Source organism: Chelmon rostratus, chromosome 14 (assembly GCF_017976325.1).
Source record: "Chelmon rostratus isolate fCheRos1 chromosome 14, fCheRos1.pri, whole genome shotgun sequence".
Lineage (NCBI taxonomy): Eukaryota > Metazoa > Chordata > Actinopteri > Chaetodontiformes > Chaetodontidae > Chelmon > Chelmon rostratus.
Window position 1 is genome coordinate 26,297,801 of NC_055671.1, and position 16,471 is coordinate 26,314,271.

General features: G+C 48.0%; 1 protein-coding gene and 1 non-coding gene across 2 annotated transcripts; one reads left to right on the plus strand and one right to left on the minus strand.

Annotated features, from left to right (window-relative positions):
• Window positions 1-543: 543 nt before the first annotated feature.
• On the plus strand, window positions 544-16,361 carry LOC121616864 (alpha-1A adrenergic receptor-like). Its single transcript, XM_041951691.1, has 5 exons — window positions 544-864; window positions 3,625-3,876; window positions 4,314-4,707; window positions 15,441-15,562; window positions 16,038-16,361. Exons 1-5 carry the CDS (start codon window positions 544-546, stop codon window positions 16,359-16,361), a joined length of 1,413 nt encoding a protein of 470 aa, XP_041807625.1.
• On the minus strand, window positions 10,351-10,424 carry trnai-aau. The gene has a single exon. It is a non-coding gene; the product is annotated as a tRNA-Ile (tRNA).
• Window positions 16,362-16,471: the final 110 nt, after the last annotated feature.

Below are 16,471 nucleotides of genomic sequence, written 5' to 3' on the forward strand. Positions count from 1 at the left end.
GTCTCTCTACCACCGTCAGAGACAGATGCAGCAGTTTGTGTCTCTTTTCTTTTTTTCTCTTCTGTCGAAACTTTCCCACATTAAACACTTGGACCATAAAAGGACACAGAGATCCGTGACCCGCTCCCGGATCCGCAGCTGAACCCGAGGAGGAGCTCCAGCGGCGGCAGGATGAGCGCGAGCTGACCCGGACCTCCACCTGCTGCTGCTCCGCGCGCCTCCCGCGCAAACCGAGCCCGGCACGAGCGCTCCTGTCGACCATGGGCTTTAACCGAAGACGCGAGCGTCGTTTCGGTCGCTTTTTACGGATTTTCACCGACAAATTCTCGGATTTTTAAACATAACGGAGCCGCGAAGACCGCAAAACTGATCCCGAGAGATACCGAGGAGGGAAAATGCGATAAAAAGCCGTGTCAGAATCCTTCAAAGTAAGTAACGGTCAAAGTACAGTATTTATAGTCCTGTTTGAGGGTTGATAGACCCGCCATCCCCGAAGAAACCGTTTTTGCACCGTGAACCGCCTCAGGCTAAAACCCCTTCACCATGAGTCTGTGGACCAACCGATCCTCCGCTGACTTTTACGCCGGGACGCAGCAGCCGTCTCTCGGCTCCAACTCGTCCATCAACCGCAGCGCCGGCTCGCAGCCCCCCGGAGCCGCCCCGCTGGACCTCAGCCGGGCGGTGCCGGTGGGCATGGTGCTGGCCTTCTTCATCATGTTCGCCATCGTGGGGAACATCCTGGTCATCCTGTCGGTGGTCTGTAACCGACACCTGCGGATCCCGACCAACTACTTCATCATCAACCTGGCCATCGCCGACCTGCTGCTGGGGACCACCGTGCTGCCGGTGTCCGCCACGCTGGAGGTCAGTGATAAATGATCGATCCCTTATTGATTATTGAATGACGATAAGTTTTCAGGTTCAGGGAAAGGAGAGAAAGATGATGGAGAGGAGGATGAATGAGGAAACAAATGAGGAAGGAAAGACATAAAGGAGGAAGAGATGTGTGTCAAATAATTCATTGATCAGTTTGAAAGAATTCATTGATCAGTTAGAAAGAATTCATTGATTAGCAATCGTTTGTTATCAGGGATAAGATGCTAAATATTTGCTGTTTTTCTCTGTGAAATGAAGATATCTGAAGTTAAGATGTCGCTTTGAATATTTTCTTGACTCAGTGATGAATAAATTGATTGAAAAAGTCATTAATGACGCAGATAGTCTGTAGTTTGGACCCTGAGAGACAGAGGATGGGAAAAGTAAAGAAGGAAAGAAAAGGGAAGAAGAGAGAAATAAGAAGGGATGAAGAGTCCAAGGACAGAATGAAGAAAAGTCAAAGAAGACAGATATTGTCTCAAGTTGAATAATTATTGATGTAATTATCTCCTGCTGTCTGTGTCAGCAGTTTAAAGGTTTATATCGAGGTTTACATATTTATAGACATTAAAATGTCAAAGTTTAGTGACCAGACGGTCATTTGACAGGATGTGTAAATTTTCACAGTAAAAGTATCACGATAAACTGTTTGATCTGGATATTTAGTGAACCTTGGTGAGGTTTAGTGGTAAACTACAGTGAGATTACTTCACCTCACCTGTACCGACATTAAACACAGTGAAGAGCAGAAACTGAAGCTGGCTGGGTCTTAAAGGTTAACACTAGTGGTTTTGTCCTGATGAAATCCAGTTTATGATCTGATTCGCCTGTTTCTTCGCCTTGCTGCAGTGTGAGCAGTTTGTATTGAGTGTTTCTTATTAGTTGGAAGTGATTTAAATCATTTCAGAGTGGTTGGACAGTTTCTTTGGACTCCTTCCAGTCCCAAGCACCACCCGCCCGTCAGCATCTCAGCATCACAAACAAACACACATTCATGACCGACGCTGACCTGAGAGGAAGAGTGACGTGTGATCTTAAACGCAGCTCACTATCACTGACGAGCAGCTAACGTTAGCTGACCCTGCCGTGGTCAGATGCTCTGTTGTGGCTGTTCCAGGATCAGTGTCCAGTATCAAACTGCAGATGAAGGCAGGAGCGCTGTGCTGCGTTCACGGTGCCTCTGAAAACAAAGCTATCAGTGATAATGACGGTAACACAAAGGGTCGGCCGTGTTGTTCCCATCGTGCTGTAACATTAGCTTAAACGTGCCGTGTTATGAACATTCACGTCGCTGTCTGTTATTGTTTCTTGTTATTTACTCACAGTACTACAACAATAGAGAGATACTCCATCAAATCCAGTTCTACCTCTTTTCACTCAATTAACGATTGAAGAAACATGTAGTATAGAAGAAAACAACAGTGTGTTTATTGGCTTCTAACAGGAATGAGAAGGAGGAGCAGTTATCTGCTTCACACTGTGGGTTAATTAGTAAATGTAACGTGATTCATTCTCAGAGTTAGACGAGAAGCAGGAAGTCCAACAGTCAGTGGACGGCAGGACGTGTCCATCAGTCGTTTCCATCCAGCAGCATCAGGGAGGCTTCACACCAGCTGAGCTTGTGCTGCAGTATGAAGTGTGGCGCTAACGTTAGCTCTGGCGACGAGACAATGCAGAAAGCTACGTGAAAAAACAGTTTCCACATCCGACCTGCCGCTCTGGTTCTTTAGCTGAGGCTGAACGTTCACAGTTTCTCTGACTGTCCCCCAACATATCTCCAGCCTGTGGGGCGACGATACGTGCTGCTAGCCACATTAGCTGCGGAACGTGCTAACACCAAGTTCAACAGGCTAACCAACAGAACTGCAGTAAAGCAACAGAAAAATGTCAAAGCTTGCTGGTTCTGAGTTTGATGTTGGTGTTGGTCCAACCTGGATCTTCAGGTTTGAAGTGATCCTGTTTGATCCTCAATGAGTTCAGTTCCAGCTGAGACATGTGTCTCTATTAGCCTGAAAAACAAACAACATAAACTCACAAAATGTCAAAAAGAAATGTTCTTATACCTGTTCTGAACTGTTTTATCGAGTTGCCTGTTGGTGAAATGTTCTGGTAAGCCGTTTGTCTAATGCTTTTATTGTGAAAGGGAGAAAATCGAAGTGAATCTGTTTTGCCCTTTGCCGTGTCGGAGGCAGTAGAGAGTTACATAATCTTGGTTCAGACTACAGAAAAAAATATAAAAAATAAAGGCTGACTGGCCTTTATATCTGAAACCAGGACAAACTAAAACACTGGCTGGTTTGGATGTGTGATCATATAAAGCAGTTTATTTTCAGCATCGCGTTGTCGCGTCTGTCCGTCCGTCCGTCTGTCCAGCCGATATCGATGCTGCTTCTGCCGTAACAATAGTGAACACCAGGAACTGTGAAAATAAAGCAAAGACCAGAGAAGAAGAAAATGTGGCTGTGCAGTAGTTTAAGAAACTCGTCATCCTCATGCAGGAGACTTGACTTTGGTTGGACCGAAGTTTGAAATGGTGAGGTGATACGTTGTCCACGCCGAGTGGACAGAATGGACACAGGTATGAGGATAAGACCCAGACTGAGAGATCAGAATCTTCCTTAAAACTAAACTTCAGGTTGATCTCATGTTGAAGGTAAAGATGAAGGTTCCCTCTGAGCCGTATGAGAGTAAAAACAATCCCCTCTGAACTAAAGAGGAAGTGAACCACGACACTTCCTGTCTCTGCAGGTTTTGGATTACTGGGTGTTTGGTCGGATCTTCTGTGACATCTGGGCGGCGGTGGACGTCCTGTGCTGCACGGCGTCCATCATGTCTCTGTGCGTCATCTCCATCGACCGGTACATCGGCGTCCGCTACCCGCTGCAGTACCCGATGATCGTCACAGAGAAGCGGGCGCTGCTCGCCATGCTGGGCGTCTGGGTCCTCGCCATCATCATCTCCATCGGCCCGCTGCTGGGCTGGAAGCAGCCGCCATCGCAGGTACTGAACCAAAGCACTTCATCCCTGAAGGGCCTTCATCACGGCGAGGGTCAGCTTTAGTCTTCCTCCTCCGTCTTCTGTTAGAAAGCAGGATGAGGAGGAGGAGGGTTTCTGGATTAATAATGTTTTTATCTCCTCTATTCAGAAGTCCCGACAGGTGGCTGCTCTGGAGCTTTCAGTCATCTCACATGGTCTTCCTCGGCAGATGGAGGTATACAGCAGACGTTTAGATTTCCATTTATTTCAGAATTACTTCCATAATTCCTCGTCCACTTCTTAAAGGCTGAGATTAAAAGTTGAAAGGAGGATCATGTGATACAGTTGAAAGCTCCAGAACGGCTACTGAACGGACCCCGTGGTGTGATTGTCGGGTCAAAGGTCAACCTCAGATCAGGTTTTTGGTCTTCAGATAACTCTTTTCTGTCTGTAACCTGCAGGACGACACGGTTTGTCTCATCACCGAGGAACCGTTCTACGCCCTCTTCTCGTCGCTCGGGTCCTTCTACATCCCTCTGGCGGTCATCCTCGCCATGTACTGCCGCGTCTACGTCGTGGCCAAACGCACCACCAAGAACCTGGAGGCCGGCGTGATGAAGGAGCGTCAGGAGGACTCCAACGAGCTGACCCTGAGGATCCACTGCAGGAACCAGCAGATCCAGGAGCTGTGCCCTGCCTCCAAGGCCGGAGGGGGCGGGGCCTCGGCCGGACGCAGCACGCTCACCGTCAAACTGCTGAAGTTCTCCAGAGAGAAGAAGGCAGCGAAGACGCTGGGCGTGGTGGTGGGCATGTTCATCCTCTGCTGGCTGCCTTTCTTCCTGGCTCTGCCCATCGGTACGTTCACTGTCTGAAACCCTAAAAAGTCCAAATGTCTTCATCAAAAATCTAAAATAAGGCGACGTCTCCAAAGGTAGTCCGTTTCCTGTTATAGAAAATATTCACATTACAGAAGCTGGAACAGGACATTATATGCTGATGAGTTCTCTGTCATCGACAAATTGATTAATTGATTACACCTGACCTCCAGCGTCTGTCAGCCTGAGCAGGTGTGTCAGTGCTGCTTAAAGCAGGTGAGCCGGTTCACCAGGTGAGCCGGTTCACCAGGTGAGCTCTGTACAGTGATGTGACACAGTGCATTCAGCACCAGAGCAGACCCGAATGCCTCCAAGCTTCTGCCATTGCCATGGTAGCGAGAAGTGGTGCTCCTCTGTGCCGTTTTCATTAGGTTCAAAGTCGTGCACGTAAACATGCGCGTGCACGTGATACGAGCGTAAAAAGAGTGACCGTGAGCGGGAACGCTTCCTGCTCTATGTGAACAAATGCATCCGGCGATCAGGGAGCACGAGTCGGACCTCCCGACGCTCCAGACTCCGGAGGCGAGGAGGGGACACAGTGACCGGTGTCCCCTCCCGTCCTCGTCTCCCTCGAGACCGTTACAGCAGCAGGTCTGCAGGTCATCATCCAGTGACTGGCCTGAGGTCTGGTGTTTGTGGGTAATTCTCACTGAAGCTTCAGACTGCTGTCGTACCTGAACGCAGCACAGTGCGGCTCTGCTGCATTAAAGTTTTCATGCTGACAGGAAACAAGTCGGCAGAATAAACTTAAATAAACAGACTTTTAAATAATAACTGAAGAAACTAACAGGGATGAAAATGAGCGACTGTGTCAGTAAAACCTCCTCCAGGGACAGGACGGAGGATTATACACCAGAAGATGACAAAGGACATTGAAACATGAGTCCTGCAGCTGAAACATCTCATATTTAGATTAGAGAAACTTATTTATAACAGGAAATCGAGGACATGATGAATTGAAATACACAAGCTGAGCCCAGATGTCAAATATTTGACCAAAGTGTCGACTCTGAGTCAGCGGGTCCAGTTCTGCTTCAGGTGCACTGCTAATGTTCACAGCCGCCTAAAAGCTCCTCTTCAGGTCCAGGTGTTGATCATTACATCAGTCAGGTTGTGTAACGCTCACTCGCCTTCCTCTGCGTTCATCACAGCAGCTTCAGACGTCACAGGATGTTACAGAGGCTTCATGATACGAAACAATGATAAATAAATCCACGAACAGCTGATTCTGACGCGCTGACTCACGCTGTGGACGAAGGAACATCCAGAAATAATCCAACAGAAAGACGTGAAGCCTGCAGCCTGCGAGGGGGGGGGGGGGGGGGGGGGGGGGGGGGGGGGGCAGTAAAAGGCTGCAGGTAGGACTGAACCCGGCTGCAGGAGGTCACGGTCTCTGGTTCAGCCACAGTGTGCAGTGTCCAGATGTGTGGAGGAGTAAAGTATAGTAGTAAAGCTCCTTTAATCACTTGGACTCGGGACGTCTTACATCTTACATTAATATGCAGGTGAAGCAACACGAAGATGGGACAGGATGCAAAGACAGCTTCTAATACAGACAAACAAACCAACAGATAAACATTATTCTGTTCAATGGTCTGGATGGAGGCACGTATACGCTCACTGAGCAGGTCTGATCCAAACATGAGCGCTCACAGCATGAAGCTTCTGATGTTTCTGACAGTAACTCTGCTTCATGTTTGTCACTTCCTGGTTAGAAAGACGCTCCACAAATATTTGGTCTGAACGGCGATGCTTCAGATCCTACGTCACCGGCCAATCAGCAGCCAGAGTTTCTAGGACGAACCCCAGAAATGACTCCTGTTTTCTCAGCGTGCTCACAGTGACAGACTGGAGATCAGCGCAGAAAGAAAAGGCAGGAAGTCAAACACTCTTGTTATTTCTTTATTTTCTGTCATGGGTTTCCCACAACAAGGACGGTGGAGTGACGCCAGACGTCCCCCCCGGCTGATACCACAGATTAGAGCTGAGCCCCCTCGGATTAGTCGAACATGTTTATGTTCATAAATACTCAGCAGACTGTGTCAAAGCCAGCGGATCCCAGCAAAGGCTGTTCTGAGGTCAGACTGCTCTGCAGAGCTACATGCTAACACCAGCATGCTAACAGCTGAGGCTGATGGGAACGTCCTCAGCTCTGCAGGCGTTGGACAGATTCATATGTCAAGATTCAAGATTCAAGAGTCTTTATTGTCATTGCACATGTCAATGAAATTTTCATTGCAACCCCCATGTTAGATGGTAAGAAAGATAAGACTAGAAAGAGTGAATAAAATTAAGATAACTACAATAAAATAAAATAAACCAACATGCAATAAAAAAAATATTCGTGAAGCAATTAAAAATATGACAGAATGAAAATATACTTAGGCAATAAAATATACTAAACAATAAACAATAAAATATGGAAGTGAAATGTGCAAACACAATAAAATATACAAGCAGAATAAAATATAAAATATACACAGTGAAATGTTCCGACAGAATAAAATATGCCAATGAAACTGAAATGTGCTGATATACTAAAATGTATATAATTATAGTATATGTGTGTACATAAAAGTCAAGTACACAGAAGGTGCAGGTGGAGGTAGAGGTGTAGGTGTAGGTGTAAAGTGCGGTGTGCAGTGTTCACAGTTCACACAGTCTCTCACTGCAGTGAGGGGCTGCTGGGGGTGATAGCTCTAACAGCTCTGGGGAAGAAGCTGTCCCTCAGTCTGTTAGTGGTGGTGCGGATGTTCCTGTACCGCTTTCCTGATGGAAGAGGTACAAACAGTCTGTGGCCCGGGTGGCTGGGGTCCGTGGCGATGGATCTCGCCCTCTTTCTGACCCGACCTTCATATATAGAGTCTAGGTCAGGGAGGGGGCAGCCCACGATGCCCTGTGCAGTTTTAACCACCCGTGCCAGTTGTTTCCTCTCCTGTGCCGTGCAGCTGCCGTACCACACTGTCACACTGAGGCAGAGGATGCTTTCAATTGTGGCCCTGTAGAAGTTAACGAGCAACCGAGAGGAGAGTCCAGCCCGTTTCAGCTTCCTGAGGAAGAAGAGCCTTTGTTGTGCCTTCTTCACCAGGCGGGAGGTGTTCATGGACCAGGAGAGGTCAGATGTGATGTGGAGGCCCAGGAACCTGATGTTGTCCACACGCTCCACCACTTCTCCGTCCATGAGGAGGGGGGCGTGATCCGTCTTCCTGGACCTCCTGAAGTCCACAATGACCTCCTTGGTTTTCCCTGTGTTCAGCACCAGGTTGTTGGCTGAACACCACTGGGTGAGCTGGTGTATCTCCTCTCTGTAGTGGGTCTCGTTGTTATCTGAGATGAGACCCACTACTGTAGTGTCGTCCGCAAACTTCACGACTGTGTTGGTGGGGTGGATGGCAGCACAGTCGTGAGTAAACAGGGTGAAGAGGGCCGGGCTGAGCACACAACCCTGTGGCGTGCCCGTGCTGAGGACCAGAGGGGATGATGTGATGTTCCCTATTCTCACCACCTGAGGCCTGTTGGTGAGAAAGTCTCTGATCCAGTGGCACAGAGACGCAGGCAGACCCACCGTGTGTAGCTTCAGCGCCAGCTTGTCTGGGATGACGGTGTTAAAAGCTGAGCTAAAGTCTACAAATAGCATCCTGACGTAGGTGTTGGGCTGCTGCAGGTGGGTCAGGGCTGTGTGCAGGGTGATGGAGACAGCATCCTCTGTGGACCGATTCCCTCTGTAAGCAAACTGAAGGCTGTCTAGGTCCGAGGGGATGAAGTCTCTGATGTACCTGAGAATAATCCGCTCAAAGCACTTCATGATTACCGGGGTCAGTGCAACAGGCCGGTAGTCATTCAGGCAGGTGATGGATGTCTTCTTCGGTACCGGAATGATGGTGGAGGACTTGAGGCACTCAGGAACCGTGGACAGCTGCAGGGACAGGTTGAAAATGTCCAGGAACACTCCTGCTAGCTGGTCAGCGCATGTCCTCAAAGTCTTGCCTGACACCTTATCCGGTCCTGCAGCTCTGCGGGTGTTGATCCTCCTCAGGGTGGATGACACCTGGTGCTGCTGCAGGACGAGGGGCTGGTGCTGCTCCTCCAGCCGGGGTAGGTGTGTGACTTCTCTGCTGCCTGATGTGTCGAAGCGGGCAAAGAAGCTGTTCAAGGTGTCAGGCAGGGCGGGGTCGTGGCTGGTGAGCTGAGTGTTCGGCTTGTAGTCCGTTATGGTTCTGATGCCTCTCCACATGCTCTGTGGGTTGTTGTTCTTGAAGTGATCTTCAATTTTGTTTTTGTACTGGAGCTTGGCCTGCTTGATTCCTTTCTTCAGCTCTGCTCGAGCCCTGCTATAAGCCAGCCTGTCTCCAGATCTGTAGGCAGTATCCCGGGCTTTCAGCAGGGACCGCACTGTGCTGTCCAGCCATGGTTTCTGGTTGGGAAACACTGTGATGGTCTAACAGGGAGGACAGCATCAGTGCAGAACTGAACATAAGACAATCCAGATGATGTGTACTCCTCAAGGTCTGCCTCTTCTCTGAACACAGTCCAGTCTGTCAGTTCAAAGCAGTCCTGAAGTGCAGAGGAGGCCTCCTCAGTCCATATCTGTACTGTCCTGGTGGTCGGCTTTGTTCTGCAGGCCAGAGGCTTGTAGGCAGGAATGAGTTTCACGGAGATGTGGTCTGACATGCCCAGGTGTGGAGCTGCTACAGCCTTGTAAGCAGCAGGGATGTTGCAGTAAACTTGATCCAAAATGTTACTGTCTCTGGTAGGAAACTTTATGTACTTATGAAATTTGGGAAACACCGCCTTCAGTTCAACGTGATTAAAGTCCCCCGCCACAATCACGGCCGCCTCCGGGTTGTCGTTCATCTGCCCGCTGATCAGGCAGTACAGCTCCTCTAATGCTAACTTAGCATTAGCCCGCGGTGGGATGTAAGCGGCCACAATAACAATAGACGAGAGTTCTCTAACCAGCTTGAACGGTCGGCATTTCACCACCAGGTATTCCAAATCAGGAGAGCAGAACGTGCTGACGGTGCGTGTGGCTGTACACCAGGCATTGTGTACATACAGCGCCAAGCCTCCGCCTCTGCTCTTACCTGAAGCTGCAGTCCTGTCCGCCCGGAACAGAGAGCGCCCCGCTATCTCCACCGCTGCGTCCGGGATGTTGTCGTCCAGCCAGGTCTCTGTGACAACGGTAACACAGCTGTCCATCCGGCGAGAGACTATCCTTAGACGGACCTCGTCGATTTTGTTGGTGAGAGACCTGGCGTTGGTGAGGAAGAGACTGGGGAGAGCCGGTCTGTGAGGGCTAGCTTGTAGCCTAGCACGCACGCCGGCTCTCTTGCCACGCTTTTGTTTACGGTGCCTCCTCCGTCTCCTTGGCAGCAGTGGGGGGGGTGGTGGTGGGCTCTGGGGTCCGTAGCAGCTCCGGTGGAATAAAGTCCAGTTTAGGGCGTGTGTGAAGTCCGAACTGTACTCCAAAGTTCCACAGTTCAGACCTGCTGTACTGTGTCAGAGCTTCCAGAAGAGAAGTAAAAGTGGAAACGAGTAAAAACAAACAAACAAAACGTAAACACGGGAGCTACGAGCCGCTGCGTCTGCACGCACCGCCATCTTGGAAAGGCTTAATGGAAATTGGCCCATACGGGGATCGAACCCGCGACCTTGGCGTTATTAGCACCACGCTCTAACCAACTGAGCTAACCGGCCACGTGTCGACCATGATGGCGCTAGATGAACAGTCAGAGGATCAGTTATTACAGTTCATCCTGAGGGGAACATGAATTAAAATAAACAAGTTCAGAGGTGAGCAGCTGATGCCCCCCCCCCCCCCCCCCAAAAAAAAAAAAACCCTCAAACATTCATCCTGAACTGAATAAAACCAAAGCTCTGATCTCTCAAACTAAACTCAAACCAAGAACTTTCCTGATGTCTCACAAAGACAGAATGAAAGAAAAACACAGTGAACATGGAGGAGACTGAAATCAGACTGAAATCAGAGTGAAATCAGAGTGAAATCAGAGTGAAATCAGAGTGAAATCAGACTGAAATCAGACTGAAATCAGAGTGAAATCACGCCTTCGGAGTTTTCTGCTGTGTGAACGGACACTGTCAGTCAGCCGGTGGGTTTGTGTCTGACGATCTGTTGGGCTGATTTCCCTCTGATCAGATCACGCCTCACACAGCTGGACTCACAGTTCCTGATTTCCTGAAAAGTTTCCTGGAAAAGTTCCTGTTGCATCTTGTCTGAGGTCAGCTCCAACCCTCAGACAGCAGAGGCCAAATGAAGATCTACCCACAATCCCTCAGGCTGCAGCTGACCTTTGGACCACAGCAGACTTCATAAGAGAGAGTGAAGTGGTTTAATATCAGCCGTGAGCCGAGTGATCCTCTGACGCTCAGACAAACAGTCCTGTGATCAGAGGATCAGAGTGTTGATTCTGAGGAACCGGTCCAGCACCGTTCAGGCTCAGACGCTGCGAGCCTAAAGATGGAGATGTTGGCGGCTTCGGTCCGGAGACAGACAGTTTCTGAGAGACGCATTTTTGAAGCTACTTTTAGGACTAAAAATGTCTGATCATTTTTTAACGTAGCACGGACGTCTGTATTTATTTGACCTGCAGCAGCTGGAGGTCAGAGCCTCCGTCACCCCCCCCCCCGTTTTTATTCTTATTATTTGGGGGATAATCGCTATAATTGTTTGAACAACTGTTCCCAAAATGCTGTGAGGGACGTAAGCATGTCCACACTTCATTAACAGCCTGCTGAATTAGCTGTTAGCAGCTCCTGTTAGCAGCTCCTGTTAGCTGCGCCTGTTAGCAGCACCTGTTAGCAGCGCCTGTTAGCATCTCTCATTGGATCACTGGGTCACTGCGGTACTGATCTGGTCTGCAGAGTCATTTTTTCTGGAGGTTTATTCTGGATCATCAGAGATTATGATCTTCTCAGGAAGTGATGTCACACTGAAAGACGTCTGACGCTGCAGAGAGCTGGTGCTGCTTTTGTGGTGATAAACTAACTCAAATAAACAGTTGCACATTAAATTTGGACACATATTGCTGTGTATCAGTACACATGAAGCCCTTCAGCTTGTTTGATGTTCATCAAACTTGTAGCTCTTGTGAGACGTGAGGCAGCGTGTGTTGATGAATATAAAGTCACTCTTGTACTGACTTCACTTCTAAAACGCTGAGTGTCTCAGTGATGCAGCTTTGTCTTTTTGCTGAGTCATGATCTGCACTGCGTCCTCAGTGAATCAGCAGTGAGGACAGACGGGCTGAACCTCCTCCAGCTTTGAAAGAGGACTTGTTTTCATTGAAAGCTGCTATCTGCATGACTGCACCGATGTCCTGAGCTGCTTTAAAGCTGCAGACGCTCAGAAAAGGACTGTAGAGTTCACGGTGTGGATCGTTTGTTCAGGGTCAGGGTTCGGTTAGCCTTCAGCTACTCCTGATGACTAACTGATGATTTGAAAAGAATTCTGTTCTAACAACGATAATGTTCAGCGTGTGAGAGAATGAGAGCGTTCCTCATCCTCTGCTGATGCACTGTCAGACGCGACTGCAGCCGTGCAGGTTGTATCAGTGGCGTCAGGTCAGCTGTCAGTTTGGCGACTCGCTGAAGCCACGTCGTAAGCGAATGTCTGGAAGCTCGCAGCATCTGAAGTATGCAGGTGTCTTTAGCCACATCAGCAGCTCTGTAGATGTTAATGTCTGATCATCCTCTGACAGCTCAATGTGTCCAATACTTTGGTTTATGAACAAATACCTGCAGAGCTAATGACGCTATGAAGCAAATAGTCAATAATAATAATCATAAACCTCATACTGTTTCCCTCAGTTGCATTTATAACGAACTGCTGACGTTGACGCTGTGTGTCAGACGTGTCGGTCGAGACCTGCAGAGGCCTTGTTTCGCTCTGTCGCAGACAGAAATACATTACCATCAGCCTTAGCTGTGCTGTGTGTTTACTGCTGATTAGCAGCATGCTAACTCTCTGAACTGAGGTGGTGAACGAGCTAGCATTAGACCTGCTAAACATCAGCATTTGATCTTTGTCATTGTGAGCGTGTTAGCATGTAGCCCAAAGAATGGCTGCGTCTGAGAAGCTGTCACAGAGCAGCGAGTCTTCCTGCAGACTTTGTTGTTTCTGATCATACTGAAATGCAGGAAATACAAAATCACTCAGCATTTTTATTAAAAAGTCAATTTGACGTCAGTTTTTGTTACCAGGAATTTGACTGAAACCAACTGAGTTCAGTCAAAGTTAGAACCTGACTTTGCATTTGAAGTTGTGTTAGATAAAAACACCAAAGAAGAAGAGTAAAGGTCTGACAGAAACACTGTTAACAGTGAAGATATTGACATGAAGAATGTGGCAGCAACCCAAACACCAGTTAACAGCATCTTCTGTGTTTTGGAGGGAGAATCACCAAACTTGGAGATACGTGGTTTTTACAGGACAGTGATGCATCACGGTCAGGTGTCACAAGTTTTTCCCATGACGGAGGTCAGGTTTAACAGTCGGACTCTTCATATATAGTCAGAGGACGCAGCCTGAGGCACAGGATGGCCTTACAAGTCCATGCTGAGGGAAAAATAATCCCCTGCTCAACAGTCAGCGTTATCTGAAGAACATCAAAAGCTGATCCTCCAGAATCCACCTAAAGCCTCTGAAATCCTCTGAGAACCTCCAACATGCTGCAGATCACCTGCCTCATCTCCAGGTCACCGGCGCTCTGATCCTGAGGAGGCAGGAGGAGAGGAGAGCAGGCTCAGGTGGGACAGGTGTTGTTCTACCTGTTTGTTGGTGCTCTCTGGTGAAACTTGACCTTGTTGTTGTTCTGCAGCAGTGGAATCAGAGGGATGGAGCGTTTGTCACTCACATGTGGGGGGGGGGGGGTATCAGTTCATTGGTAAAATTAACACACTGTGAAGAAGAAGTAGAAGAAGAATAATGGCGTGTTGTCGTCGTGTTCATGACATCAAACTGCTGAGTAACGAACACAGAAGCAAACGTGTTGCAGAGAAAAACAACACGACTGCAGTCAGAGAGGAAAACGAGTTCTCATTGGACCGATGTCACCAGGTGATGTCAGAGTTGGTCAGGTCAGACCTGTGGGATATTACATCATCAGTCTCTGCTCTCTGCAGCCCTGATGACCCTCAGGTGTTCATCAATCACAGCTGAAGTTATCGGTTTGTATCAGCCACGAGAAGCAGCTAATTATTGGTTAATCCATATCTTCATCATCCATCTCTACAAACTGCAGAACACTGGAACCTGTAAATGAATCATGGTTTCAGTCCAGGTGGTCGTGTTCCCAAACTGGTGACAGTTCAGAGTGATGTGAAGAGGAAGGAAGCTGAAATAACAAGATGCATATCTTTGAATAACGAGGGAGAGTGACATCATGTTGTTACCCTCTGTTAATAGAATATAGAATATAGAATATAACACCATGTTACATTCTGTTACCATACATTCTGTTCCTTTACGTTCTATAACAGTCTGCTCCTTTATGTTCTATAACAATCTGTTCCTTTATGTTCTATAACATTCTGTTCCTTTATGTTCTATAACAATCTGTTCCTTTATGTTCTATAACATTCTGTTCCTTTATGTTCTATAACAATCTGTTCCTTACGTTCTATTACATTCTGTTCCTTTATGTTCTATAACATTCTGTTCCTTTATGTTCTATTACATTCTGTTCCTTACGTTCTATTACATTCTGTTCCTTTATGTTCTATAACATTCTGTTCCTTTATGTTCTATTACATTCTGTTCCTTACGTTCTATTACATTCTGTTCCTTTATGTTCTATAACATTCTGTTCCTTTATGTTCTATTACATTCTGTTCCTTACGTTCTATTACATTCTGTTCCTTTATGTTCTATAACAATCTGTTCCTTTATGTTCTATAACAATCTGTTCCTTTATGTTCTATAACATTCTGTTCCTTTATGTTCTATTACATTCTGTTCCTTACGTTCTATTACATTCTGTTCCTTACGTTCTGTTACATTCTGTTCTGTTCCGTTGCATTCTGCGCATTGTCACACACAGTTGTGATTTCAGTTCAGGTCTGTGGTGTTGGTCTGGTTCTATTAGAGGTGGCTGACATGACCTGAAGGTTCTACGACAGTCAGTTCTTGTGTTTGTCTAACAGTATTCTGTCATGAGTAAAAATGATTGATTGATTGGTGAGTCGTTGTCGCTCTCTCTGCTCAGTGTGTGTCTGTTCTATTTATAGCTCTTAGTTTAACTGTTAACTGACAGCACTGATGAGGTCACTGATTAACACCCTCCAGCCAATCACAAGTGTTCTGTGTGTCAACAAACGTAAATGCTGCAGCAGAAGTTCCTCAAGATGATGATGATGATGATGATGATGATGATGATGATGATGATTCAGTGTCCTAAGCTCCCCTGGTGTTGTGGTGAACGGTGCCCCCTGGTGGTGAAACTTGTGTAAGTCCTTTAAAGATAAAGTCACATCACTGCTGTCCAAACGGTCCCTGATGGTGCGTTCAAGGACGCTCCAACGTCTGAGAGTCAGAACTGCTTTGATGGAAGAAGAACCACGTTCTTCAGAGAATGTGACAGTGGAGACTTGAGTCTGAAATCACTTCCTGTTTGCTGCAGTGCGTTGAATCTACTGTCCCCCAGCCTGTAAATAACTGCTTTATAAAAAATTCACAGTGTCTGTTTGTGTGTTCAGGTTCGTTCAACAGCAGCCTGCGTCCTCCTGAAACCTTCTTCAAAGTCATCTTCTGGTTGGGATACTTCAACAGCTGCCTGAACCCCATCATCTACCCCTGCTACAGCCGCGAGTTCAAACAGGTACTCGCCGTGCTGACGCTGCTCATATTGATACTGCTGATACTACTACTGATACTGATACTGATACTGATACTGCTCATACTGATACTGCTGATACTACTGATAACACTGCTACTGAAACTGATACTGCTACTGATAACACTGATACTGATACTGATACTGCTGATACTGCTACTGATACTACTGATACTACTGCTGATGCTGCTCATACTGATCCTGCTGACACTAGCACTGACAGAACTGACACCACTGACAGTACTGCCTGGTCCCTGCTGCAGGCAGCTGATGGTTCAGACAGGTAACATTAGTGATGAATACTTGTGGTAGTTGTCAGTACTTGTTAGTCCTTGTTAGTACTACTCAGCTGGTGGCGCTGCCTGCAGCTGTGAGGTCACTGGGGTCACAGATGAAGTAGGTCGTGTTTCTCGTTGACTGTTGTTTTGACCTAACTCATCTCGTGTCGTCGGGTCTTCAGGCTTTCATCCGGATCCTTCGCTGTCGCTGGAAGAGGAAGCGTCAAGGTTGGCAGGCGTACTACAACTACCGCTGCCATCAGGGCTCCAACACCTCATCCTTCCTGAACGGCAGCCAGCAGACGCTGTCATCCATCAGCCCCAGCCCGCGCTGCGTGGCCTCCAGACTCCGCCCCCCGCCGTGGCCCTCCTCCTCCGACCGAGAGCTGCTCCCCGGGTCGACGGGGAGAGGGCGGCCCGGCCCGGTGTCCCCGCTCGCTAAGGATGCCGGGAAGGTGTCGGACATCTGCGTGGGACACGGGGCGGCGACGAACGGTCAGAGCTAGGCGAAGAGGAGCGGCCTGAGAGGGAACGCTGTGCTGGAAGGTGGAACGCTAACTGATACACCTGCCTGAGGTGGCCACGCCCCTGCTTCACCGCTGACAGGAAGTGGTTT

Coding starts and splice junctions, on each gene's coding strand:
- LOC121616864 (XM_041951691.1), top strand. CDS start 544: ATGAGTCTGTGGACCAACCGATCCTCCGCTGACTTTTACGCCGGGACG. Junction 865..3,624: donor CGGTGTCCGCCACGCTGGAG/GTCAGTGATAAA, acceptor CTGTCTCTGCAG/GTTTTGGATTACTGGGTGTT. Junction 4,708..15,440: donor CTTCCTGGCTCTGCCCATCG/GTACGTTCACTG, acceptor TTGTGTGTTCAG/GTTCGTTCAACAGCAGCCTG.